Source organism: Terrapene carolina, unplaced genomic scaffold (genome assembly GCF_002925995.2).
Source record: "Terrapene carolina triunguis isolate 2854851 unplaced genomic scaffold, T_m_triunguis-2.0 Scaffold62, whole genome shotgun sequence".
NCBI lineage: Eukaryota > Metazoa > Chordata > Testudines > Emydidae > Terrapene > Terrapene triunguis.
This window is the reverse complement of record NW_020664413.1, coordinates 61,564,381-61,592,301: the sequence shown is the minus strand read 5'-3', so window position 1 is coordinate 61,592,301 and position 27,921 is coordinate 61,564,381. Positions and strand designations below refer to the sequence as shown.

General features: G+C 44.1%; 1 protein-coding gene across 3 annotated transcripts in view; it reads right to left on the bottom strand.

Moving 5' to 3' along the window:
• Positions 1–27,921, bottom strand: part of MAP2 (microtubule associated protein 2) — a 319,652-nt gene that overhangs the window by 7,388 nt on the left and 284,343 nt on the right. For 2 of the 3 annotated variants that reach the window (XM_026647705.2, XM_026647707.2), the window contains 2 exons: positions 25,284–25,627; positions 604–685 (listed from right to left, as the gene is read on the bottom strand). In XM_026647705.2, the coding sequence (XP_026503490.1) occupies positions 604–685; positions 25,284–25,627 (426 nt within the window). Of the gene's footprint in view, positions 1–603; positions 686–2,077; positions 2,171–25,283; positions 25,628–27,921 lie in introns of all 3 variants that reach the window. The other variant, XM_026647706.2, reaches the window with a different exon arrangement.

Below are 27,921 nucleotides of genomic sequence, written 5' to 3'. Positions count from 1 at the left end.
TATATCCTTGAATTTAGTCCCCACTTATGTAAAGGTAAAAACTTCCCATTTGGGGGTTGAATCATGCACCATTTTCATCACCTTGAGCACAGGCATATTAGATGTGTGTTTATTAGATTTGGGTAATGCGCTTTCTAGAGGAGAAAAGTTTTGTAGGGAGGATGCTGGCTGATCAAATACTCTTTCTGAGATTATGTATATGCAAATCTGAAATTGGAATAGAGCTCTTAATGTTCCAGTATGCTGTCACTTAATAATCATCTCATGATGGACTGCAAGCAGTATCTTTATCATTACTTCAGGTATCTACCAGTTAGCATCTTGAGCTGTGGGTTTGAGCATGCATTGCTGAACATTCTAGCCTTGAACCAGCAATGCATTTAAACACATGCTGAATTTTAAGCATGTGAGGGTTTTGCTAGATTAGGCCAGAGTGCTTAGCATCCAGCCCCTAAGAAGTGGGTACATTAGAGAACCTCCACTTATCCTGTTCACATTACTTGTATGAGTAGTAAGTTGCTTCAGTGGGTCCATTCACATGATATAGGCAAGCAGGATTTCCCCCCTAATATGCCATATTAGTTCAAATAATTCCTACATTACCTGGTCTGTGACGGATGTTCTTCAGGGAGCCACATTTGGAAGTGACATGGCTCAGATCTATTTTCTTGGTTACAATTTGTATCTGTTGAAAGTGCACAAAACACGTTTTAGGAAGAGCAAAGGGCAAAGAGGAAGAGCGCTAGCTTCGAAAAACACTGGAAAAGAAGAAATAGTTAGCAGAGAACAGATCATGCTAGAAAGGTGAGAAACATATGGATTAATACAGCAAGCTTCCATTCCACCAAGGAACCTGACAGTGGCGTGTTAAGTCTTTTCATTAGTAAAACAAAGATGTGAATCAAGAAGATAAACAAGGGTTATTTTCTAAGAAGCTTCTGAGCTTTCCTCTTGTGGTGAAAGGCGGTGCCTCTAAGCGCTGTGTGTAGCATGATACATATTGTTGTTCTAGTCTGCTTTCTTTGTTCCTTTCTTGAATACTTATTTCCTGGGAATTTGGGCTTTTAATACCATCCCTTTCACATGGCTTATCCTGATTTTCAGATTCAAATCTCTTCCCATGTCCTTCTGTCCCCATAAGTACAGTGTAAACACTGAGTGTGATTCACTACTGAGTGACTCCAGTTTTACATCAGATTAAATCCATAATGGGGTTACACTGGCATAAAACGGGAGTAACACGATGGCTAATCAGACCTTCTGTCTAAACCCTGTTTATCCTGATTTTGTATTTCTTTTATCTGTCTATCTATCATCTAACTCTGTTAATTTTATGTAGTCTTCTGAGAGAGAGAGAGAGAGAGAGAGAAAGACTCTGGGGCAGAAGTGCACACCCAACCTTGAATGACAGATGGACTACGCTTTCGGTCTTTCTGTTACTTTGTCTGGGGTGACCTAAAGAAGGCAAATGTACAGATCTGCTGTACAGCCAGGACTTCCCCTGGTACTTCCAGGAGCTTGAATGAATGACTGATTTCTGTGGAATTGTGAGCAAATGTGAATGAAGCCACATTGCAGCAGTGTGCATCTAGGCAGTCTGGCCTTTTCACCGGGGACAGAGGGAGATAGAATGCTGCAGTTTAAGAAAAATGTAATAAGTGAAAAGTGTGTTTGTTACTTCCTTGAAATTAGTCACCTTGGATCAGATCATGTAAGAGCTGAGCAACCTCAGCTCTCATTGGGCTCCTATTTTGGGGTTCAGTGGAAGCTGTAGCCGCTTAGCACCTCTAAGGATACTCAGCTCCTTGCAGGACTAAACCCGTGGCTGTAAAGACGCACTCATCCTCTTCCTCCTAATCCGTTTCCTGGTTAAATCCTAAACATTTGCTGCGGTCTGTGGGGAAGGATCAGAAGCCCACCACGGAACACACAGGGTTGACAGACTACCAGACCAAGTTAACATGTGAAACATAAGCAAGAAGGGAAATAGTGCTTGGAAGGACGGGAGACAGAGGGCTGGCTGTGCAAGGTGGGTCATCACAGTCAGGACGCCTTCTGAGGTAGCGTCACTACTTACATTTCCTCCCCCTGCAGAATGTTTGATGTTATCCTTGGAACCACATCTGGACTGAATATCGCTAAAATCGATCTTCTTGTTTAAAATTCTAACCTAAAAGGAATTGGAGGTAACTTACTATGCTGTACACATGTTCTTTCAGTCTGCAGGTTAGAGGACCCAAGATGGCGGTGACTGCTACTGGTGGTATGGGCACTTAGGTTTAAACGTTGGCCAAATGGATACAGCCAGCTATGGAAAGCAGCCTCAATGTTAAAATTAATCTATTGCTCTTTTCACCTCCTTCCAAGCTGGTTGCTGGTCAAATGAAATATAATCGGTGATGGTTATATTCTGGGAGTTCTCCCTTTAGTACTAAGGATCCCAGTTTGTCTCCAATTTATATAGCCATTAATCTCCTGGCCAGGAAAGACTGGAGTGGATGCTCTTGGGAGGTTGCCAGCACCTCTCTTAAGTTGGCCAGAGGGGGTCCACGCAGAGAGACCTGGGACAGAGGACTGTGCCTCCTGTACAACAATACCAGCTCCAGCCAGCCCAGGGAGCATGGAGTCAGGAGTTGGACTCTGGTCTCCTGCTTAGCACTTACTCCTAAAGAGCCCTCAGATTGCCTACGAAGGTAACCAGTGATATTTATTGCCATTTTACAGATGGGAAAACTGAGTCATGGGGAGGCTGTGGGCTCACTTACACCTCTCATCAGATTAAGCTGTGACAGGGAAGAGGACAAGGTGCACCACAGTTTCCTGGTCACTAGGAGGAGAATGACAGCCAGTGAGATTTGCAACACCTGTGTAAAGTGTAACCAGTGCTGCCCCGCCATATGGACAATACACCCCTCTGGGACCACCGGCACTGCTCCTCCTCTGTGCTCCCCATCACTGGCAGCCACATCCCTGGGGGAAAAGGGATCCCTGTACCTTTCCCCTCACACACTCAAGTGGCCATCATTTGTCTCTCTGTGAGCCAGCGACAGAGCCGGGACTAGAATCCAGATCTCCAAACACCCAGCGCCACACTCAGCCCACTGGACAACAGCTGCTCCATTCAGATCCCCCCACTACAGCAGCATCTCCACCTGGCAAAAGGAGGAGCTTACTGGGACACCAATAATTTTGCTTTGGTCATTGTGCTTCTGTTTTTCCAATAAACAATGCACGGCAAAACTGTGGGTGCCCCCACCCGGGGGCGGGGGGGGGGGGTGCAGGCTCCATCCCACCAGAGGTTCAGATCTGCACCAACCAGCCCTGTGCTCCCCTTTGTGAGCCCTGAGAACACGGGAGGGGGGACTAGTGCTGCGAGTGCTCAGCTCCCCAGAGGGGACGTGAGCCGACATTTCTGGAGCATGCCCCTGGCTCCACAGGCCTCTGTCAGTGCCCGGAGCCCTCACGGCACCTTTTAAAAAGTGTAGCAAATGCAACTTCTGAACATGTTTCCCGCTTGCTTCGCTGGCGGCATTATGCCTGACTGTCCTGCACAGTCATTATGCCTCCAGCCACGATCACCCAGGTACAGCACTGCAGCCTACGTCTGATCACACAAGCCGTACGTACCCCGGTATGCCTGAAACAAAGCCCTAAGAGTAAGAGAGTGACAAGCAATCTTGTCACACACAGGTCTTTGATATTATAGTGAATTACAGCCTCAAATAGAGAGACAGATTAGATAAGATAGATAGTGTCCACCACAGAAGGTCTGGCTGGTGCAGTGGAACAGAAAACCCAGAGTCTATGAAATCATGAATGAGGACAAGATGGCTGACTTACTGCAGATAAGAGAAAGACGATGTTGCTGGATGGGGAGGGGGGGGCGGAACCACTAGAAGAACAGGCAAGAAGCACACCTGAGGCTGAGGGAGCGCATCTGCCATCTGTGACTCACATTTGCAATCAAGGAGTTTTACTACCTTCAGGGCTGCTTTTGGAACATCAAATAACAGCTGTAGCCAAAAAGGGTGAGGAAGTTTCCACCTGCACCTGGGTAGGACAATGCAACCTTTCTTTCCAAATGGCCCCTGGGAGCCTCATGCACACCGGTCACCTCAAGAGGCGGCGACTGCAATGGGCTCTACTTGGGGCCACACACTGGGACCAAGGCTTAGAAGCTTACACAGAATGCAGCCGAGCAATACACCATCATGCAGGGAGCATATTACACTAATGCTCCACAGAGCTGCACTGCGTGCCGCTATCTTTCCAGCGAGAGATCAAGGCGCCGATTTAATATATAAAGCCCTACCTGAGCTGGGATCTGGTTATGTGAGGAAGCGCCTTTCTACTTGGGTCAAGCTGCCACAGTGGCATAGCTTGTTGGTGTAGCACACAAAATCATGTCCCTTTGGGGAATGGAGAGATGGGGAAAAGCATGTGTTTGACAGTGCTCCTTCCTGCCGCATGCTAGATCAGACCATGACACTGCAGGCACATAAACCAGCTCGCCCCATGGTTCTCCCACCTGATCACCAAATGTCTGGGTTTTATCCTTGCATCCAAATGGTGGCTAGGGTCCCGTGGTGGAGTCGTGCCATATTCTTTGTTATGTTTTTCTCTATGGGCCAGATCTTCAGCTGGGATAAATTAGTGTCGCTCCATTGACTTCAATGACAATATGAACCAACTGAGCATCCCCAGTGAGGGATTTCTGCTTAAAAATTGAATGGATGGTGTGACCCAATGTAATTCCTTGGGGGCCACATCCTAAGGTCTTTACTCAAATATTGCATGATTTTTATTCAACTCTGCCTGACTAAAATAAGGCCCTCAGGATTTGGTTTATAATACTAATGTACTTTGAATTTACAGCGTCTTTCCATGCAAGCTTTATATTTTTGTAAGGCTTGCTGATAGGCATTTCTAGATCATTCTTCAACACAGCATTCATCACAGTCATATCTGTAACGTAGCTGACAGGCAGAATAGGAAAAGCTAAGCTGACTGACTGATATTTAGCTGATAGATAGATAGATTGATAGAGACAGATTCATTGGTACCCTCTAGCTGCTTACTGTCGATCTGGTAACACAAAGCAGACGCAAACCCTGCTTATCTGTCCAGTGGGAGGAAGGCAGTCTTGTGGCTAAAACACGACACTGGGACATATGTAATCTGGATTCAATTCCCAGCTCTGCCACAGCCTTCCTTTGTGACCTTGGGCAAATCACTTAATCTCCCCGTGCCTCAGTTCCAAATCTATAAACTAGGGACAATAATACTTCCTTGCCTTACAGGTATGTTGCCAGGATTAATGCTTGTGAGGCTCTCAATTACTAGAATCATGGTGACCATGTCAGTACACTACCTTAGTAGATAGCTAAGCTGGAGTGCACCGTTGAATCAGGTCTTTTGTCTGTGCTCTTGTACCTGAGTACAACATTTGTGCTATTTCTTTTCCTTCCCTGGTGTGATGCTGGCAGACCCAGGTGCCAGCTAATGCCAAGGCAATTGGGCCTCACTAAACACTGACAAATGCGTAGCTGGAAACCAGTCTGCCTCACCTATGTGTTACTATTATTAAAATAGATATTAGAGTTATAAGAATGTCTCTAGTGTTTATACTTTATGGGATGCTTACAGGAGGCTGCACATATTAATCCTACTTATAACATCTGTATCCCATGTTATAAGATAATGTTTAAATGCTTGCTCTGTAACTATAAAAATGTTTGCTAAGACCGTGAACCCCCACCATCACGGGAGAAACATCATGAAGTGTGAAATACTGGTTTACCACAAGAGGTGTCATCTCCTCCTCACAAAAGAAGGTCTACAGACATCAAACAAGCCACTGTGCAACATCAGTGGACAAAACACTTTGCTGATTGTTCCCCCAACACCCACGGAGAGGAGACGTGCACCAAATGCCCGTCTTATCAGTTTGATTGCTGGGGGAAATCCCTGTGTGACGCATGACCAGAAAGGATTACACATCTTGCAGGATGAATGACTCAAATTCAACCCTTAAAGACATATGGGGAGATGATGTTTGTGTTTTTGTGTATTTACATATATATTGGTAGTGGTCAACATTGTAATCAAACAGTCCCTGTCTATGCTGTAATCTGTTAATTCAGAGATCAAAAGAACATCTTAACATTTAAAAGAACTGTAAACATAGGATGTCGCTGTATTCCTCTCTCTTTGAAATGTATAGCCAATCATCTGCGAATGGTGGAAAAACAGGCAATTGCCTTATGTTAATCTGTGTGAATAATTACCGGTGATGCTTAGGAAATAGACCTACTTCAAAGTCGCCCTGATTGCCTATTGTTTACCCAGGACTGTATGGTCAAGTGGATGCTAGAACATTGTATAAAAGACCCTTGGGTCCTGCTGCTGTCATCTCAGATCTGCTTAAGCTTCATCAGGGGAAGTTTGAGTCACAAGATTGAGATCCTGGGTAAGCTGGAACACCCTGAATATGATATTGGACATTGGACTATAACCTATGGATTACATTCTAAAAGAATTCTTTGCAACTACAAAGCTCACCATCTCTGCTATGAATCTGAACCTCAAGAATAGAACTCATGTCTGTATATATATTGATCTCTTAACCAATGCTCACTCTCTTTTCTTTTTAAATACATTTTATTTTAGTTAATAAGAAATGGCTGTAGCATTTATTTGGGTAAGATCTGGAATATTCATTAACCTGGGAGGTAATGTGTCCGATCCTTTGGGATTGGTAGAACTTTTTTATATGATGAATAAGATTTTCATTAATCCTCCTCATATCTGACTTGGGTGTCTAGGTGGAAGCCCGAGGCTGGGTTACTTTAAGGGAACTGTGTTGTTGACTTCTGAATAACCAGTGAGGTAATAAAGAAGCTGTTTTGTGCTGGCGTGGTAAATTTAAGTATTGGAATATCCACCAGCTTTGGGGATTGTCTTTTCAGTTCACCCTAATTGAGTGACCTCAGCTGGCTCCCCAAGGGACTCCTGTTAAGGAGAAATTGTATCCCTGTGTTGCTTGAACTCTGAGGGGCAAAGATTTCTAAGCGTAAGCAAGGGGTCCCCAGCTGTTTAGCTTGGGTTAGCCCTAAAGGATGTACAAAGTTTGCATATTATAGCAGTTACTATCATCTTTTGGAACCTAAGACTGTATCTCATTTGGGTGTGTATGTTTACCTGCTTTAACCTCGTAAATAACTTTCTTGTTTCTTTTTCCTAGATAATAAACCTTTAGTTAGTTTATTATAGGATTGGCAATAAGTGTTGTTTTCGGTGAGCGATCTAAGGTGCACTTGACCTGGGGTAAGTGACTGGTCCTTTGGGACTGGGAGTAACCTGAATATTGATGTGATTTTTGGTGTAAGGGACCATCTATCACAAAGGCAGGCTTGCCTGGGTGGCAAGATAGACCGGAGTACCCAAGGTCACTGTCTGTGATTCCATGTTAAGGCTGCTATAGTGCTCCAGGAGTTCACACTTGTTACGTGGTTGATAAAATCTAAGTATAGAACTCACAACCAGTTTGGGGTTCATGCCCTGTTTCTTGACAATCTGCCCTGAGGTTGGCATTCACAGTCGTGAGCCACTCTAGACAGCCTGACGCCTGGCTAATATTATTTTCCACTGGGCCATATTTTGCAGCTAAGTGGAAGCTGTTCAGCATGAAGAGCTTGTTGCATGGATTTCTTTTCCTCTATATAGATATTATGCTAATCCAGAACATCAGGACACTGAGTGCCCACTGGACTGACTGAGAAAAGATCTGAGTCAATGGGTGCCATGGTGAGAGGACTGATACTAATAAGCACCTCTAAAGCTTCAGAAACCCCTGCAATCATTTATCAAGTTTAGCTTCATGAAAGTATGTCTGTGACATGTTAGTGAAATGATTTCTACATTTCCCCCTCTCCTTTCTTTTCAGCAGATCAAACTAAATAGATGTTTACTGAAACATGAAAGCCAACTGTCATAGGAGTTTTATGTTTCTGTATTTTATTTCAACACACGATTTTTTTTTAAAACCCCCTCTAATATATAAGACAGGTGCCACGTCAGTTAGAGGAATGTGTGTCAGACGAGCAGTCTGGCTCTGGCTCCTGGAGAACTTTAAGCCAGATAGCGCTGGGAAAAACACAAAGCCCTCTTAGTATTTTCTGACCACGCACCCCCCTCAGTAAAGAATCAGCAGGGCCCCTTAGCAGGAAGAATTAGCTCTGGAAACGCTGATTCAGGGTGTGGACTAGGCCGTGTTGGGCATGTGTGTTGGCAGAAGGACTTATGAAATCTAGGTTAAATAAAACCAAGCCAAGGTGATAAAGTTGAGAAGCCACCTGAAAGCAAGTGGCAAAAGCATCTCCTCTAGGCTGACACCCCCTCATAAGTTAGACTGAAACTTGGGATCCCCCTGCCTGAGGGCCTTGCTAGCAGAGATGTAAAGAAACAATCACTGTAATTATCTTCTCACTGGGTAAAATTCACCCTGGTGCAGAGAGATAGCATCAGGCCTATGCACCATTATGTCCTATGCTGTGGACTGAAGTGAGATTTAAGTGGTGTGCACGCCTTCTGCTGGCTCTTTGCACAAGGCTGAATTTCACTGGCTGTCTGTGAGTGTCTGTCTCTTCTAAAATAGACTGATATATTTGTCACATACTTCAATTGTTTCACACAGAAGAAGATTAAAGCTTTCATCTGCAGTGCGCTCTCTTAGCCTGCTCCTGCTCCCATTGAGGTCAATTGGCATCATGCTCTGCAATAGAAACAGGATCACACCCCACATCACCGTCATCAAAAATCCCCCAAGATTTTGTAGCATGAAAAATAGAAATGAACACAAAACAAAACACACAATAAATACAAATATACAATATGAATATGAGGACTGGGATTGCCAGAGGAGTGTAAGGGAGTTACCATTCAGGTCAGGAGCAACAACCAAATCAAAGAGAAAATTTCCTGAGAAGTAAGTACCAATAAGGCAGAAAAGAAAAAGCAGGAAGTTAAGATTCATCTACAGAAACTCCTTCTACAGCTTTTCGATTATGCGAGCATTTAAGAGCCTCCGATATTAGCAGCCTCAACGTTGGCAGACTCCTCTCTGCTCATCTTCCCTCCATGTCTGGTTTCTCCCTGATAGCTAAAATTATGTCACAGCAATATGTGATTGGTTACCTGAGATCTGGTGCGATGCTGACATTAGCCGCTGGCCAAACTGGATATGAACCAGAGAACAGCACCATTTGTCTGATGTGCCAGCTTCCCGCTGCACAGATTTGGCAGCATCCTTTTTCATAACCTTTACACTGGACTGAAACTGCTGGGTTCCCTCTTATTCTTCTGACACTAAATGACCCTGGTATCTAGGAATGCATGGAGGAGTAAATATTTCGTACAGTATGGAGGAGCGATTCCTTCAGCACTCTCCTTAATAACAACATCCAAATGAAAGGTATTGACAAAGTTAAATTTTTCTGACAATGGCCCCCTGTGTTTGTGTGGCTGGAAAGCGTTTTATTGCATTATGCTTAAGCTACTCGCAGCCCAATGAGCTGCCATAGAATTACACTGCTCCCTGTCCCTGCTGTTGCACAAGTCCTGGCTTCATCAGAAGCAGGAATTCCGGGATAATGCACAGAGAGGGCACAGCCCATGGCAGCCCAGGTTTCTGAATGAAAACCTGGCTGATTGGATTCTCTAGGTTCTGCAATAAATATTATTCCAGAAAAGGGCATTGGGCCAAATTCTGCTCTGACTTACTCTCATGGCAGCTCCACTCATGGCACCTCCCTTGACTTCTGTAGCACTGCATCCTAGGTAGATCAGGGCAGACATTTGCCAGTAAGTTCTAGCTGCTTCTGCTGAGTTTGAATTCCACTTGTCTGAACATCTGAGGAGGTGGTTCATCTCTGGAAAGCTTCATGGGGGAAGGGGGGGGGGAATGCCTACAGTACTTTTACAACTGCTAGTTCTCTCAGTACATTTTGAGACCGGCACTTAAGGAGGTAAAACCTAAGCCCCCTCCATAGACACGGAGGGCCTGAATGGCAGGTGTAGTCGCAAGGAGCTGGGCACTGAGGGGGCACCATCTATACTGGGGGAGAAGAGGGGTATGTGTGTGTGTTTTGAGTTTTCTTAGCAGAAGTAGGGGGAGAAGGGGAGACAGGAGAAGACCAAGAGAGAGGTAGGGAGGACCACTGGTGCTGCAGATTCCACCAGTGCAAGAGTTAGTTCTGCTCCTACACAGGGGTATGCTCATGTCACAGAATCTGAATCTGGATTTCACACATCCCAGTGTGCAAGGGTGTTCAGACCTGGCATTTTCATTCATGCCCATCTCGGCTAGCAAGAGAGAGTTACGTTCACAATGGGCACGTGTATGTAGAAGCACAGACAGACTCGAGCTCAGTTTTGCTCCACAGCCAAAGGCAGTGTCCATGCCTGCGTGCAGCTGGTGAAAAGAAGAACCGCATTTCGTTCTCGCCAATGTTAATGCTCTTCAGATGCCATTCACAGCAAAAACAAGACTGCTGAGAACCCTTCTCCCTAACGTTCAAATTACTTTCCAACCGCTGGGCAGACTATTCATAACTGACTTCTCTGGCCTACCCTACCACCCAGATGCCCACTGAAACAAAGAAGAAAAAGTGAGATACAGAAGAAATTACAGGCTGTGAATACATTTTCCATCAAACGGATCATTTATGTCCTCCCCAAATTCCATACCTTGTAATTATGGCTGTGCATGGTCTCTCATAAGCTTCCCCACAGGCACTAAAGCTAGGTCATTTAAAAATATTCCAGCTTGGCTTCATTTCATTAATGTACTCTTCAGTGAAAAGAGAAAATGTTCATGTATTTTGAGCCACTGTTCCTGATTTTCTCCCTAGGATGTTTACATCCTAGTCCTACTACCTCTTAATATGTTTTTGTGAGATCTGTTTGGGATCTATTAGTCTTTGTGCCATATTTCCTGCTCAGGTTTTTGTACTTCAGACTTGGGCTCCTTTGAGGTCAACGAGACTTCTTACATACTTAAATCTATACCTATGTCCCTGTACCTTGCAGAACTGGGGTCTTGGAAAGTGCTCTAAGAGCAATCACACTACTTAGGCACCCCACAGAGTTCATCAAAATAGGGGGCCTGATTCTCTCCTTACCTACATCGGTTACTCACCAGTGTAACTATTCTTACTTCGGTGGAGTGATTCCTGATGTACATTGGTGTTAAGTGAGATCAGAATCAGGCTCATTTGGGGAAAAAAGGGTGAATAAAAACCTGATCAGCACCAAGCAAGAGTCCAAACATGTGTGCTGGAAATGACCATTGAGCTCATTGGGGGAGGGATAGCTCAGTGGTTTGAGCATTGACTTGCTAAACCCAAGGTTGTGAGTTCAATCCTTGAGGGGGTCACTTAGGGATCTGGGGCAAAATCAGTACTTGGTCCTGCTAGTGAAGGCAGGGGGCTGGGCTGGACTGGACTCAATGACCTTTCAGGGTCCCTTCCAGCTCTATGAGATAGGTATATCTCCATATATTCAATCTCATAGTTTTCAGGGCTTTTAGCAGAGGTTATGGAAAGGGGTTTGGTTCTTTTGTATGGGCAAGAACCTGAAGAGAACTACTGTAACCAGCACTTTCCAGAGAAGTACACACTGAACTTCGGGCTAGACCGTGCTCTCACCTCACGGAGGCTAGTGGAGTGATTGGTGTAAAACCAATGGGTGAATTCACCCTGAGTAGAGGGACAACACAAGGCTTCTGCATAAGTTAAATCCCACTATGGAGCCCCCAACAAAGGGGGGCTTAACTGGTGCATACGCCTAATGGTGGCCTTCTGCACTGGGTGAACTTCACCCACTCTGAGAAGAGAATCAGGCCTCCTGCAACGAATTTTCCATGTTAAAAAATATCTTTGCAAAGGTCAGTGGCCCAATCCTGTAGCCTGTATTCAGGCAAAACTCCCACTGACTTCATCTCAATGGAATGTGTTTTCTCCGAGTGATATTGATATCACTGGGAATAAGAATGGCAGAGCTATGCCTTACGAGGAGGGCATCTAGGTTCACCAGTTCATCCAAACCCATGTTTCTTTGTCTCTTTAGCAGAAATACCCCTCTGAACAGTGATATATGGAGAGGCACCAGCTTCATAGTTGTGGGGAGTGGTATGAACATGATTGCATGGAAGGGGAAAGAAGGCTACATGATATCCTTATACTCTGCTATGGACATCCAAAGCCTGATCCAAAGTCCACTCAAGGCGATGGAAGTGTTTCCATTGATTCCAATGGGCTTTAGATCAACCTTGAGGTAGCAGCTGTGGTTAAGGATCCATTCTTCATCTTCAGCTGCCTAAGAGATTGTGTCCAACCAAGTCAGACAGGGACGTAGCTACAGTGATCTCCATGTCTGTCACCTCTAGTGATGATCATGATGATGCCTTGATAATATGTTCATCTTCATTTTAGCAACCAGGGCCACTTGGGAGACTTCAGCTGGTGCAGAATGGGGCTGCCTATTTTCCAAGCGGGTCAGACCCTTGAAAACATGGAAAACCTGTACTCTGCACAGCGGGCCCGATCATGCTGCCATTCAGATAAATGGCAAAACTCTTCACAGCTTCAGTGGCAGCAGGATTGGGCCTGTCCCAGGAGAAATTCAAGGTGCTGGCTACTATCTACAAAATCAAAAATGTTCTGGGATCCAGTGTGAAACTGGCACCCTTCTCAGGATACTCAAAACACATCACTTCGTTCGGGGTAGCTAAATAAAAAGACTGGAATGTCCCAGGGCACACCAACTCTTGAAGAATGAGCATCATCTATCTGCCTTTTGCTCAACAAGAAAGTTCCCTGTTCTTTGTCGAATAAGAAGGTCTGATACTATGGTTTGCTAAAGTGAGTGCTCAGCACTTTCTGCAAATCAGGACTTTAAGGTGACTCAGATGAGGTCCCTAAAAATGGAGGCACCCAAAATCTTTAGTCACTTTGGAAAAGGCCCTAAATTTGGGCATTTTGGCCAAAATGTTGTAAAGGACTCCCAGAAACAATGGTGATAGACATCATATAAAGGCATGTAATAAATACAGTAGTAATTAAAAGAATATTTAATTTAAATTAATATGTCCCTTTAAAAAGATTATATTTGTGGTGAACATATAATTATATTACTTACACACACACACACACACACACATTAAAAGAACATTATTAAGGTTGCAAAGTCAAGCACTCAAAAGTTAGGAAATGGCAGAATTATCTCTGCGCAACCTTTATTCCATCTCCTTGTGTGTGTCCATTAGGATACAATCTTTAATTACATGGTCACATACTATTTTTCCCACAGGGCCCCTGATTCAGTCTGTGCACAGGAAGGATCTACTCTGGGGATGACATCAGGAATCATAACATTCAAAAACCAGTAGGAGAACACTTCAATTTCTCTGGTCACTCAATAATAGACCTAAAAGTGGCAATTCTTCAACAAAAAAACTTCAAAAACAGTCTCCAACATGAAACTGCAGAACTGAAATTAATTTGCAAACTGGACACCCTCAGATTAGGCCTGAATAAAGACTGGGAGTGGTTGGGTCATTACAAAACCTAAACCTAATTTCCCCAATACTAATTTCCCCCTAGGGTTACTCACACCTTCTTGTCAACTGTCTGTAATGGGCCACTCTCTTACCACTTCAAAAGTAATTTTTCCTCCCTTGGTAGCCTGCTGTTAATTGATGTATCTTGTTCGACTGACCTCACACTTGGTAAAGCAACCCCCATCCTTTCATGTTTTTATACCTGCTCCTTTATTTTTCACGTCATGCATCTGATGAAGTGGGTTTTAGCCCACGAAAGCTTATGCCCAAATACATTTGTTAGTCTCTAAGGTGCCACAAGGACTCGTCGTTGTTTTTGCTGATACAGACTAACATGGCTACCACTCTGAAACCTGTCACCATACTAGACAGGTTATTGTGTGTGCAACTGCCTAGGTTTTAAAAAAAGCAAACTGACCCCCCCCCCCGAAATTCCATTATGTGGCACTATCTTGACACCCACATGGGCCATCAGAAGGGCTGGAACCTTTAGCTCCACCACACAAATCTGTCCACTTGAGTTAACAGAGTAACTGATAGCAGTAATAGGTTGTCATCCTCTATATGGACGTTCGCAGACAGCAGAGGAATGGTGAGATTCAGGAATCTAGGCTCTGGAGGGGAGTGTTCTCTAGTCGACACAGACTCCTCTCTCCATTCTCCCAAAATTTGACCCCTTCTGCCCCGTCCCCTCCAAATTTCCCCCGTCCCAGTCTTGTCTCTTCCCCACTCCTGGCTACTTGTCCCAGTCCCATTCTCCTGGCCTATGCAATCCCAGTCTCAACTTCTCATCACAGTCCCAGTGTCGTTGCCCATGAAGAGCTAGTGTTCCCCTGCCAATTCCCTTTCCAGTTTCAGTCTCCCACCCCACTCCCAGTCTTATTGCCCAGCCACCCTCAGCTTCCCCCACCTCCTGGCTCCTCATCCAATCTGTCTCTCTCCTCCACACTGACCTCCACTTCTTTCCCTTCACCCCCTCAGCCACATTCTCTGCCCACTCTGGCTCCTAGCCACAATCTACCTTCCCAAGATCCTCATCCAATCTTAGTGTGTCGCTGCCTCACGGGCTTCTTTTCTCCATCTCTTTGCCCAGCCTGCCCCAGTTCTCCCCACGCTACTCATCTCATCTGTCTCCCTTCCCCCTTCACCTCTTCCTTCTGCCCCACTGGTTCTAAGTCCGAGTCCCTTTGCCCTGCCAATTGACATCCCCCTCCCAGCTCCCTGTCTGAGTCTCTTTGCTTACTAGTCCCAGTCCCCCGGCTCCCAGTCTCCTTGCTCAGCTAGTCCCAATATCCCCCCACCTCATTCTCAGTTCAAGTTTCTCTCTTCCCCACCACCAGCCTTCAGTCTTCCCTAGCCCAGTGGATCAGGTACCCATTTGCATCTGGGTGGACTGGAGGCAGCCTTTCTGTGTGAGATCAAGCAAGACTGACCCCTCACTTTGGGGATTGTAGCCGAGCAACTGGAGCACTCAGCCACCATGCCTCATAGTAGGGTGACCAGATGTCCTGATTTTATAGGGACAGTCCCGGTTTTTGGCTCTTTTTCTTATATAGGCTCCTATTACCCCTCCCCCCCGTCCCGATTTTTCACACTTGCTGCCTGGTCACTCTACCTCATAGAGGCTTATACTTAGGCCAAATTTGAGCAGACACATCCCTGATACCGAGGCCAGAACCTCCCAAATTTCAAGTCCCTCCTCCAAAGCATGGGGGTGCGAGAGCTGTTAAAAAAAAGAATTTTTTACTGTGGGAAAACCAATGTGTTATTCTCCTAGTCTCATCCTTGGAAACAGCTGAACTGTTTTGGCTGAAATTAAAAGAAAGAAAGAAAGAAAGAAAGAAAGAAAAATCAGCTTGAGACAGACACTTGGCATGGAAAATTTCAGCCCCAGCAATTAAAGTTTGGCAAAGTTATGAGCAATGGAAAGGAGTCTTATAATGGGATGTGCCAGGCAACCTTAATAACAGGCAGTACTACCAGCCCAGCCTACGATCAGCTTTTAAGCATAATGATCGCTGATTTGCATCTTTAAAGGATTCCATTTATTGCTTCTTGCAAAGCTTCATTATAGCTAAAACCAAATCATGGCATTTATCTAGTTAATCATATGGTCACATCACTGAAGCAGCTATTCCCTTAACAGCAAAAAATAGTCCATGTCAGCAGAATACAACAGGGAAAGTAATAACTGCTGGAGTATAAATCTTTTAAGTACTAATACTCTTTATGCATCAAAGAAAATTAAATGCTTAAATTGTGACACTAAGTAAACATCACAAACCCATGAAATTCCTAAATGCTCGAATCACATGGAAGAGAGTTAAAAGATGGTGTTCTCATGTGTATCATGTGGAAAAGCTCTCCCTCCAAAATTAACAAGTGTGTGTGTGGGGGGGGAGGAGGGGCGGGGAATTGTAAAATATTCCTTAATGCTGGAAACAAAAATATGTTATCTGTTATCTTTAAACCCAACCGCTAGAATGGTTATTTTGATGGTTTATAATGTATATTGCAGCAGCACCTAGAGGCCTTATCCCCATTGTGCTAGGTGCTGTACAAAACTCATACCAAAATGATGGTCTCTGCACCAAAGAGCTTGCAATCTAAGTATAAGTAAAGAGACAGCAGGTGGATTTAACGAACAGACCAGGGGAGCACAAAGTCACACTGAGATAGCTGTGATCAGTATTCTCTACTCATTTTATCAGTAACTCGGGGTATCTGATAGGTATAAAATAAATGGTAAAAAAAAAAAAATCTTAAAGAACATTCCCCTCCACACACAAAAAAGATCTGAATTAAACCAACCGAAAATAAAAGCCATGATTCAGCACATTTTGTTTCTGGTACCGGACTTCAAAAAATAGATTCAAAGTTTGCCTAAATAAAGGGCCTGACCCTACAAACTTTACCAATAATCCTCATGCAAACAGTACCATTGATTTCAAGATCTTAAGTATCTGCATTTGGATGGATTTAGGCATACAGATTAGGCCCAGCATGCTTAAGGGGAGCGATATTCAATCTTTAGGGCTTGTGTAACTGAGGTGAGGGAATGGAGAATCAGGCTCTGAGGATATGCCTACACTGCCAAAAAATCCCCACGGCAGCAAGCCTCAGAGCCTGGATTAACTGACTTGGGCTCACGGTGTTCAATAGCAGCGTAGATCTTCCCACTTGGGCTGGAGCCTGAGCTCTGTAACCTGGCTATCAGGGAGGTTCTCAGAACCCGAGCCCCAGTCCGTGCGCTAACATCTACACTGCTATTTTTAGCCCCATAGCTCAAGCCCCATGAGCCCAAGTCAGTTGACCCAGGCTCTGAGACTCGCTGCATTGGTTTCTTTTTTGCAATCTAGACGTACCCTTGGTGTCTATCATTCCCTTTCAAATCTGCAATTTTAAAATGAAAACAGCACCCAACAGAATATTCTCTTTCCATTTTAGCAACATAAATGTACTTCATCTCCGTTGACCCAGAGTGGAGCATGGTATTTAACATTTAACTATACAAATCTGATCCCGTTTGTGCCTGCGTGTTTTTGTTTGGCAGAAACACGTTCTGTGAACCACCGTTTTCGTTTCAAATTGACACAAGGCAGCTTATCCAGAGCAAGGCTGAACAAACATCCTCAGCTCACCCTGCTGCCTGTCTGAGTCAGGGCCGGCTCTACCTTTTTTGCCGCCCCAAGCGGCGAAGCAAAGAACAACAACAACAACAAAAACGGCCGCAGCAGTGCCGCAGAAGAAGAAAAAATGGAAAAACTGCCACCGAACTGCCGCCGAGGAAGAAAAAAAAGAAAAAGCTGCTGCTGAAGAAGGGGGGGAAAAAAAAAAAAGTCGGAGTGCTGCCCCAAGAATGGACGGCGTGCCGCCCCTGCAGATTTGCCGCCCCAGGCACCTGCTTCCTTAGCTGGTGCCTAGAGCTGGCCCTGGTCTGAGTTACACTTTCAAGGGGAGGCACATCAATGGGCAGGTCTACACTTACTTCCTGGTTCGGCGGCAGGCAATCGATCTTCTGGGATCGATCCCGGAAGTGCTCGCCGTCGACGCTGGTACTCCAGCTCAGCGAGAGGAGTACGCGGCATCGACGGGGCAGCCTGCCTGCCGCGTCTGGACCCGCGGTAAGTTCGGACTAAGGTACTTCGAATTCAGCGACGTTATTAACGTAGCTGAATTTGCGTACCTTAGTCCGAAGTGGGGGGGTAGTGTGGACCAGGCCAATGTGGCTATTGCGTATGCTCACTAACGGGCATAGCTGCTCCCCTTGAATTATTGAAATGATATTACACAATAACATACGTCGTCTGCATGGAGCATTTCTCATGTTCAAACACATAGCAACTCATTTGTACTCACTACGCCTCTGTGAGATCCAAAACCTATTGAAGTTAATAGGAGTCTTTCCATTGACTTCAATGGGCTGTGGATTGGGCCCTACCCCTGCTCACATTGGGTAGCAGCTACTCACGTGAATAGTTCCAGTGAAGTCAATGGAGCTAGATAATGTGAGTAAAGTGGTTCACAATCTGACTCTAAGTCTTACCCATGAAGTGACTGACCCAACGTCACGTAGCAAGTGAGTGGCAGATCAGGATACAGATTCCCATCCCATCCCTCATTCCTATAAACCTACCCACCCACCTTCCCACAAACAGAAGAGACTCCTTTACTTGCCTGCTAGAGGGTCTTTTTTAAAAATGAAATAAAAATACATGTACAAGTAGCAGTAACCTTCTTCATGTCCAAAATAATTAAAATAATAACTCTTCAGTCATTATTCAAACAAACCTTCCGTTAAATCAATGGGAGCTTTGTAAGAAAGGACTGTAGAATGGGGCCACCGTCATTATTTTTGTACAAACCATTAATAGTCAACAAAATTTCGAAAGCTAAAAAAGCTTAAAAGAAGATGTTGTTTGAGCAATAGGAGAGTTTTAAAATAGCGCCTGAAATCTCCTACTTATCTCTGCATTTGCAGACCTCTGTTTAACAAAGGGTATACTGATTTCTGATTTTCAAATAAAAAAATGCTCTTGGATTCAGACATCTTCTTCAAGTTTCAGCCTGGAATAAATCTCTCCAGCTATTTTGTAAATCCACAAAAACAGACCCTTAATGATGGAAATGCAATTGTGTGACACTATCTCACTACTATGAACTGTTGCCTTGGTAAATATGCAAACTGAGACAGTTGAACTAGGTCTAACTATATGGCCACAACTGCCTTATAGTGACGTGTTAGCTAAGTCCTTTGGCAATAGCCAAGTGTCAAAGTAGATCTACACCCTTTAAAATTTGCCTGCTATGTCCCTGATTCAGGAATGCACCTATTCCCGCGCTTAACTTTAAGCACATACTTGAAGATATACATAAGATGTTTTCCTGAATAGAGGCCCAGATGCTTAAATTAAATGAGATATCCTATCTCATAGAGCTGAAAGGGACCCTGAAAGGTCATTGAGTCCAGCCCCCTGCCTTCACTAGCAGTGACCAAGTACTGATTTTGCCCCAGATCCCTAAGTGGCCCTCTCAAAGATTGAACTCACAACCCTGGATTTAGCAAGCCAATGCTCAAACCACTGAGTTATCCCTTCCCCAGGCTCAGTTATGTCTCCCAGAGCCAGAGGAGGGTTGGTGGGGGCAAGAGGTGACAGAGATATTATGCCTGGGTAGGGCAGGAACAGGCATAATGGGCCAGATTCTGGTCTGAATTGCACCAGTCTTCTCTACTGTCTTCAGTGGATTTACTTCCCATTTACATTGATGCAACTGAGCACTGAATCTAGCACAATGTCTCTGTGGGTAGGGCTGCTCCTGGGAACACACTCACCTGTAGCCATAGCCACAACCCACCCAGATACACCCCTCCACGATGTTCAGTGCTGTCAGCAGCACCAGCATCTCCCCATCCCATTACACTTGGAGAGCCCTAGCTGCAGGATTGTTTCCTGCATGGGAGCACTGGGATGAGGAGGGAAGGGGTTCTCTGCACACCTCACCTGCTAGCACATAAATACTGAACCAGCATGTAATTTGGCCCTAAGTGTTTATTTTTCTCCTGTCATTAGTGCATGTAAATTTTTTTCAGAGCAGGTTTAAAGACAATTGAGTCAGAAAGCCCTAGTCACAGAATACTAGCTACAGAAGGAGCTTGCTTAACACCTCTGCACTCAGGCAACTCCTCCAAATACCTGCTCTGCTTTCTGTTGTGCAATCAGCTCCTTGTCTAGTCACTGTGCTGTCTTTGCACCCCAGGATTTTGTCGCCAAAGCGGGAACTTGAGATACGCAACCCACTGAAGGCTTTTTGAAAATTCAAACTCACCTCAGGGGCTATTCTCCTTTGCATTCATGTGCATATATCTCAATGATAATACAGCCCCTGGTGGACAGATTCTGACTTCACAACGCCTCTTGAAGCAAGAAGATTGGACACAATCAATAGGGCCTTAATGGGAATTTTACGTGGCAGGATAGAACCCTTAGGCTAGGTCTACACTACCCGCCTGAATCGGCGGGTAGAAATCGATCTCTCGGGGATCGAATTATCGCGTCTCGTTGGGACGCGACAATCGATCCCCGAATCGATGTGCTTACTCCACCAGGGGAGGTAGGATTAAGCGCCGTCGACGGGGAGCCGCGGAGGTCGATTTTGCCGCTGTCCTTACAGTGGGGTAAGTCGGCTCCGATACGTCGAATTCAGCTACGCTATTCGTGTAGCTGAATTTGCGTATCTTAAATCGACCCCCCCCCGTAGTGAAGACCTGCCCTTAGTCTACACAGCCTCCCCACTCTGAGATGCTTAGTTAAATCAGACCTCCTCCTTCTCTGCAGTTGTCACTGTATCACTTATTAGCAGATCACTATTCATTTTCATAAAATTCAGGTGGTTTCTGGGAGGTTGACCCTCTATTGAATGTTGGTATGTCACAGGGGTGGCCACCTCACACACATCCCCTCATCTGGACAGAAGTCACCCTGCCTCCGTTTTCCCTCTTGATTCCTCAATAACCCCCAAAGAGGCTTTCACAAGTCCAATAACAGTGTTTCTTGGAGTCTGGTTTTATTAACACAAAATTCCAAAATAAGCACAAAAAGGTCTTCCATCCCAGGCTTACCCTGGGCACAGCCCCGCCTCCTGGAGGAACTCTCTTCCTCTGTTCTCTAAGTCTCTAGAGAAGACCCCAGGCCTGGCCTGCCTTCTTTGCCTTCTCCCCAAAAGGAAACCCAAACGTCCAGCTGGGCCTTTTTTCCCAGCCCCACTTCCTTCCTCAGGGACCGCTACAGGAGCCTGACTGACTGTCAGTCCCTCTCTTGCATTCTGCATGTTCACTCTGCAGTTCCCCTTTGGCTATCCACTGACCCCTGTTTTCTAACCTGACGGAGGCCTGGTTCAAACTGTCATGTGACTAAATTCCTTCACTTGGGGAGGCAAATCGGCTGCAGGAGAGGTGCGCTAAGACTGCTATCTCCCTTTAAAAAGGGCTGGTCACCATATAACACGGTACTGTATTTATGCACTTCAGATTTTTTTAAATGTGGCTGAATGGAATTTGTTCTCCATGGCTTTGGGCAGACAATGAATTTCTGTCTTGATCTCCAAAAAAGCTTCTGGAGAGACTCCATTCCACAACTGGGGTTGGATACACACTTTTTCTATTTGCCACTTTACTCGTTACCAATTGCTTGGCTATTCCTGAAGTTAGTGATGCTAATAAATACTTAGGACCAAGTTCTCAGCTTGGGTAGATCTGTGTAACCCTATTGACTTCATTGAAATCATGCTGATTTACACCATTGAGGATCTGGCCCATGTCTTAGATTTGATTTTAGCATTTTTTAGAATATTTTTTTAAACATCATTTGGATTTATCATTGATTGCTGGCATGTGGCACTTAACATATATTCCATGTCAGTGATTAAATCAATGTTCTTTGGTACAATTAGTACCTTTACAAACATCTTCTCACTTCCATGGGTATAATTCCAAGAAGAAAACATCAAAATAGCAAAAACACACTTGATATCTGTAACAGATTCCCCCCCTCCCCCATTCTTCCCAAAGGCCATCTTAGAAAGAATATATGCAAATTGGATCCTTCTGAAAGCACAGCATTTCCTTCATGGCTGAAGCAGTGCTAAAATCCATCTGAAGTTGGGTTGCCAATTTTGTTTGGACGTATTCCTGGAGGTTTCATCGCATGACATAATCTTTCATTCCTGGAGACTCCAGGACAATCCTGGAAGATTGGCAACCCTAATCTGATGCCCAACAGATGTACCCATCAGCAAGTCATGTCTGAGCTTTGCCAAGAATCATACATTTCATCATACTTTTCTATAAGGAGAAAACCAGACAACTGCCCAGTGGCTAACCTCACAGAGCACAGAACCCCCTCAGTTCACGGTACTGCAGAACACCCATTAAATACTTCTCATACTGCATGCTACTAGTAGGGACCTATTCTGATGCAACATGAACTTATTTTTTCCCCAGAAGTATGTTTTTTTTCTGTCCTGTAAAGCCACTTTCCTTTTTAAACTTTTTTAAATGGTGAGACAGAGCTGAATTTAAATTAATTTGTTGGCTGATGAGCTTCTGAAGAGATTCAAGGCTGAAACCCTGTATTTCTTTCTTGATTGATTTAACATTCAAACACCGCCTGCTTCTTCAACCGCGCACATCAAACTCTGGCACTGTTGCAATTCAACTGCTTTCCCCAGGACCGCAGTAAGCCAAGACTGGACTTTGTGTTAGGTTAACACATGCCTCTGGTGAAACAAAAGATTGTGTCTCTGAATGACACTTTAGGGTTGCATAGCAATACTCTTGATATAATTTCCCTGTCGTGTTTGCTTACTTGCCCAGACGTTTTTTTCCTATGGTTATTACTATCAGTACTGCAACTTCAGCTCAGGTTATAAAACTCAAGCTGCCATCTATTTGTTTCATACATCATCAGTAAAAGCAGAGACCAGACAGCAGCTCATTTCAGCCGCTGGAATATACACTGCCAGGCAACCGCAAAGAAAATACATTTGTTTTCACGTTTTAACATGATAGGCTGATGCCGTAAGACTGAACAACAGAAAAGAAAAAAACAACAACCCCAAACTCTTGTTTAGACTGAGGAAAGATGATCTAGAGAAGCACAAGGAAGTACTCAGTGAGTCATTCTCTTTGCCCAAGCCACATATAACGATCACAAAACACTGAGGAATAAAGTATCAAAATCCTTTAGTTTAAATCATATTTTTTATATTCACCCATCAAATTTCCCCTGTGATCACCCAGAAGAAAGAACTGCCAGCTGCTATATATCATTGAAGGAGAAATAACACTTATTACTTTGAGAAAAAAAATCTCAGCATATGAGGACCACAATATCTGGCAGAAAAACAAGGTAAAATTGTAAGTAAGGGCTTGTACAATAACTGATTGGAGACACTCGTATACATACAATACTGTAAAGCTTGGTAATCCTCACTGAGATAATCCATTTGATAATTCTTTATAACACAAACACAAAAACAACTATTCTCAGGTCCCTTCTTACAGCTTAGCAAAGATTTTATGCAGCATGAAATTTACTAGGAGTAAATGTTTGTCAGGGTGCTGTAAAGAGGTCTTATATACCGGTAGCTTTTACAACATGTACTACAGAACACATAAAGGGTGAGATGAAGTAATATCAGAAATAATCAAAAAGACGTGTCAAAATAAATGAAGAAAATACACTTGGTGATGCACTATCCTTATTGGGCTTATTTGACTACTTGGCTACTAATTCTGCAAGGGGCTGATCACCTAGCAGGATCAGAGTCTACATACTGAGAGTTGCATTGGGATCTAATATATCATTAAGCATTTTTTCACTCCCGAATACCTGCAATGAATGGATATGCAAAGTTAAGATGTTAAGATGCAACTTTTATTTAAAATGAATGAAGGGTGAACCTCAGTGTTTTGGAGGTCTGGATAAATATCCAAAAGCTTGGATATTTATCTGAATCTCAGGTTTGGAAACCTGGTGAGAACTAGCTTTCATGCAAGACTGTCCAGCAGGTTCTGGTATAAGTATGGATATTTAGCATTTTGATATCTGCCCTCTTCTGACTCAAACAAATGTTCTGACCCTGCACGCAACTAGAGGCTGCAGAATTGGACCCAGAATCCACTGGAGTGGCGGACACTCAGTATGCTATTCTTGTGAGGTGCTGAGTACTCTCAACTTCTAATGAAGCCAATGGGAGCTAAGGATGCAGAGTGCTTTGCAGGGGGCACTCAGACCCTTGCAAATTTGGATCATGAGGCAACATGAAGGGCAGACGAACATTTTATGATAAATAAAGTAACCAAAATTTGTATAACCTCAAAAGGAGGTTGAATGTGGTCCATGTTTTAGGCATATGTCTTGTTGGTTTTAGTTTTACTGATCCAGCTCGTCCAGTCCTATATGAAATTGATTTCCTTTCTGAAACAATATAACTAATAAAACTGATTGCCACTGCCTCTAAGTTACAAGATACAGCAATGGCCTTTTATGAGCAGAAAGCTTGCTTGGTTGCAAATAATTCTGGCCTCTACTGATGTATGTACAGACATTTCCCCTTTCCCTTAAAGGAGATAAGGAACAGGAGTAGCTGTTGCTATGGAAACGCAGACCAATATGTGACCCAAAGGTGATAGCCATTGAAAGCAAAGTGTGAGCTAACAAAGCGTGCATTAGTATAATGTAATTATTTTAGACAATACACTCTGTCTGGGAACATAAGAACTGCCAGGCTGAACCAGGCCGGAGGTCCATCTAGTCCTGTGACAGTGGCCAGTACCAGATGCTTCAAGAGGAAGATATAAGAACTCCAGTGTAGGCAGATGTATTAGATCCCATCTTGGTCTCTAATAGTTAGAGATTGGCTTAAGGCCAAAAGCATGAGGTTTAATATTCCAAAATTGTTGTAAGCATTAACTATAATAAATCTAGATATTCTGGTTACCCGTATAAATGTCCAATCCCTTTTTGAATTGTACTAAGGTCTTGGCCTCAACAACTTCCTGTAATGATGAGCTCCACAATATAATAATGCAATGTGTCAAATAGTATTTAATTTTATAACTTTTGAATTTGACCCCTTTTCATTTTATTCTCTGATCCCTTGTTCTTGCTCTGAGATTGGGAGAACAGAAGCTCACAATCTATCTTCTCTTTGCCATTCATTATTTTACATACTTCTATTTCCTCATATTCATTTCCTGCATTTTACAGTTGTTTAAATCTAATAAAACACTTTGCCTCTAATTAAGGCTACTACCCGTCTGTCTGTTAAGCTTATTAATTCATTGCTGTTTAAACAGTGGACTGAATAAGCAGTAGCTTCTGGTTTTTAGGCTAAAACACATCTCTGATTTGGAAAGTACAGCAGACCTCTCAACTGATCTCAGTGAGGCATGAAAAAAAAACTTTCCCAGAGTTAATTTTCAGTTTACCAGACAATTTTCTGAACATAAGCCAGGCTCTCACAATTTAAAATCATTTAAATAAAAAGCATCTAACTGTGACAACAGATGCAATGCTCTGTCTGTTAATTTATGGGGCATCTCAAAATTGCAATCTTCCCAGCACATTAATACCTTCACTGTGCATTTAGAGTAAATTCTTACCTGTCCCCCTTTTGGCTGGTACCGGATGTTGTCTGTCGATCCAATTTTGGACCTGACATTCTTGAGGTCCGGCAGAGGCTGGTTAATAAGTCGTAGTTGCTTAGGTGTGCCTGGAGATTTTGGAGGAGTGCGTATGATGGCGACTTTCTTCTCAGTGGGCACCAATATAGCAGACTTGGGAGTGCCTGGAGTATGAGGGGTTCTGGAATAGCTTGGGGTCCCAGGAGTGCCTGGGGTACGGGAGGAGTAGCTGGGTGGGGTACCAGGAGTGATGGCAGTGGATCCAGGGGTAGTGGGCGTAGAAGTGCCACTCTTTCCTGTCCTGCTGCGAATTGGCTCCGATCCTATATTGAAGACACAACAGCGTTAAAACCACATGGATAAATCGGTCTTTTCTTCTTATTGTGTCTCCACAGACTACGACACCTATAATGATAAGTATCCTGAAGCAAAGCCCACCAACTCGATGGACAGACGCACACTGACTTCAGTGGGCTTTTGGATTAGGCATTAATGTAGTCTATATAGTGGAGATGGTTTTGATCGTAAACTTTTGAACAGCAGATTTCAAATACATGGCTGCTTTCGGTCATGTACGATAGCTAGTAGCTTTGTATCTACAGTAGAATCCAGAGAGTAGATCCTCAGCTTGTGTAAACAGTCATAGCCACATTGACTTCAAAAGAGCAATGATCATTTACTCCACCTATGGATCTGCCCCCAGGTAATTTGCTTGCTGTATGGATGCACGTCCTTGGCTTCCACTGAGTTTGCTGAGGAGTCCTCTTAGTGCACTCAAAGGGACTGATTTAACGGCCAATGAAGTCAATCGGAATCATTCTATTTATTTCACTGGGGATGGATGAGACCCAAGGTACCGGTGCTCCCGGGGCTAAGGAGAAAGCCTCTTTGTTGAACACGACACATGAAATGGATTAATCACTCTTTACTCTCACCTTCACTTTTCCCAGATTGGGCTCTTTCTTTCCCAACCAGCCGTCAATCAGGGTTCTCTCATTGCACTGACTGTGCAGGAGACAGAATGGGATTTTCCTGCCTCCCTGCAGCCTTTATTTTTTTTCCCCTCAGGCTTCCACCCCTTTTGGCAAATGCACTCTGGTATATATCTGCCCCAGCCAGAAGGATGGGCAAGTTGTTCATTTGCTGCTATGCCAGCCAGGGGTCACTGTGCACTGAGAGGGGCTGCACTTTACCCCTGATACTCAAACTGGGATTTTCAAAGGATTTTCAGTGGGATTTGGGTATCTAACTCCCTTTACATAACACAAGAACTAAGGGTCACCCAATGAAATTAAAAGGCAGCTGGTTTAAAACTAACATAAGGAAGTACTTCTTCATGCAACACACAGTCAACCTGTGGAACTCATTGCCAGAGGATGTTGTGGAGGCCAAACATATAACTGGGTTCAAAAAAGAATTAGTTCATGGAGGATAGGTCCATCAGTGGCAATTAATCAAGATGGTCAGGTATGCAACCCCATGCTCTGGGCATCCCTAAACCTCTGACTGCCAGATGCTGGGACTGGACAGCTGGGGCTCCATCACTCAAAATTGCCTCGTTCTGTCCATCCAGCAGCGGCCACTGTCAGATACAGGACACAGGGCTAGATAGACCATTGGCCTCACCCAGTATGTCCATTCTTATGTTCTTAGGCTTCTTTGAAAAAGGTTGTAAGAATGGTTTCTGAGAGACAGAAGAATTCCTGCGGGACAGGAGAGTACCAAGCCAGGTTCTGAGGCCTGAGCTGAATGCTAGACTGGCAAGGGGGGGATGTCTGGAGAGAGGGGTGGTTACATTTCCTTGGTCTTAGGGTAACTTGTTTAGATGTATGGTTCTATAGATTTGCTCCTGTGCAAACAGGTCCCCCCTTCAACTCCTGGAAATCCTGGCTGGTAAACCCTCTGGATGCATTAAACAGTATACACCTTCCATTAGGGTTCTTTCACTAAGTGTCTTTATTATTGCTTTCTCCCTTATGCTCCGGGTACAACACAAACATGGCAGTAGCTAGAAGAAGCCCCCTTTCCTGATTGCTGTCCCGCTTGCTGGCTCAGCCTTTTATACTGCTTGCTTTCTTCTCCCCGTTATCCAACTGGTGAGCTAATGACGGCATTAGGTTTTCTACAGATACAAGTGCTCCCTTCTAACCTTCCAAAACTCCTCTTACTTAACCACACCCAGTACGCTGGGTGCTAAGTGCTGCCCTATTTATAGCTGCTAACAGCACTCTCACATTCTGATAAAAAGACCTTGCTGGTTAACTGCTGTGTCTTTCTTCTGATGAGTCACCCCAATAACTTACATACAACTCTTTTTAGGTAAAGCTTCTTTCTGGCTTGGCATTAACTAAGCACCAGGAGACCATTAAACCAAACCAACAAATCTTGGTATTTATTAAATAAGCCTTCCATTTTCATGAGATCACAATTATTATTATTTTTAAATTATACTGCTCACACTGAGTTTCTTTTTTCTGTTTGTTTATAAATGGTCTATATTAAATGTGTCACACAACTGGGAAACCCATGTGAAGGGAATTTTTTTATACAAGAGAAGGGCCTCCACTGCAGCCCTAGGTCTGAGCAACCCAAAGATCGGTTCCACATCTGGACTCAA